The sequence below is a fragment of the Seriola lalandi genome, unplaced genomic scaffold (genome assembly GCF_002814215.2).
Source record: "Seriola lalandi dorsalis isolate HSWRI2012SDOR001 ecotype SW California unplaced genomic scaffold, Sedor1 jcf7180001985035, whole genome shotgun sequence".
Lineage (NCBI taxonomy): Eukaryota > Metazoa > Chordata > Actinopteri > Carangiformes > Carangidae > Seriola > Seriola lalandi.
In genome coordinates, this window is record NW_019455701.1 from 1 (window position 1) to 699 (window position 699).

Below are 699 nucleotides of genomic sequence, written 5' to 3' on the forward strand. Positions count from 1 at the left end.
GGACCAGGACCAGGACCCCGAGCTTTGCACAGAGATAGAAACAGAAAGCAAACCTGAACCTGATCTGGAACCAGGTAAAGACCCAGAGACAGAGACGGTCTGTGAGGACACTGATACTACAGAGACCTGCCGATGTGGGGAGACGGAGGGGGAGACAGCAGAGACAGATGGAGGAGAGGAGGGAGGAGAGAAGGAGGAGGGTGTGAATGAAGGGGAGAAAGTGGAGGAGGAAGAGGAGACTGGTGAAGGAGTGAGGGAGGAGGAGGAGGATGGAACTAAGGGGGAGGAAGGAGGGGAAGTGGGTGAAGAAAAGGAGACTGATGAAGGAGTGAGGGAGGAGGAGAACGTGGAGGAGGAAGAGGAGACTGATGAAGGAGTGAGGGAGGAGGAGGATGGAACAGAGGGGGAGGAAGGAGGGGAAGTGGGTGAAGAAAAGGAGACTGATGAAGGAGTGAGGGAGGAGGAGGATGGAACAGAGGGGGAGGAAGGAGGGAAAGTGGGGGAGGAGGCAGGAGGTAGTGGTGAAGAGGAGGAAAGGAAGGAGGATGTACAGAGGGAGGAGGAGGGAGGAGGAGAAGAGGAGGGAGGAGGAGAAGAGGATGCAGGTGAAGGAAAGGAGGAAGAGAAGGAGGAAGAGAAAGATGGAGGAGGGGGTGAAGGAGGGGAGGAGGGGGAGGCAGAATGATGTCCTCATCTGGC

General features: G+C 56.5%; 1 protein-coding gene across 1 annotated transcript; it reads left to right on the forward strand.

Moving 5' to 3' along the window:
• Positions 1–4: 4 nt before the first annotated feature.
• LOC147820150 (uncharacterized) lies at positions 5–685 on the forward strand (the record flags this gene model as incomplete). The annotated part of the gene is made up of 1 exon (XM_087175330.1): positions 5–685. A coding segment is annotated over one exon (681 nt), but the record flags the coding sequence as incomplete, so codon positions are not given.
• Between the last annotated feature and the right edge of the window lie 14 nt (positions 686–699).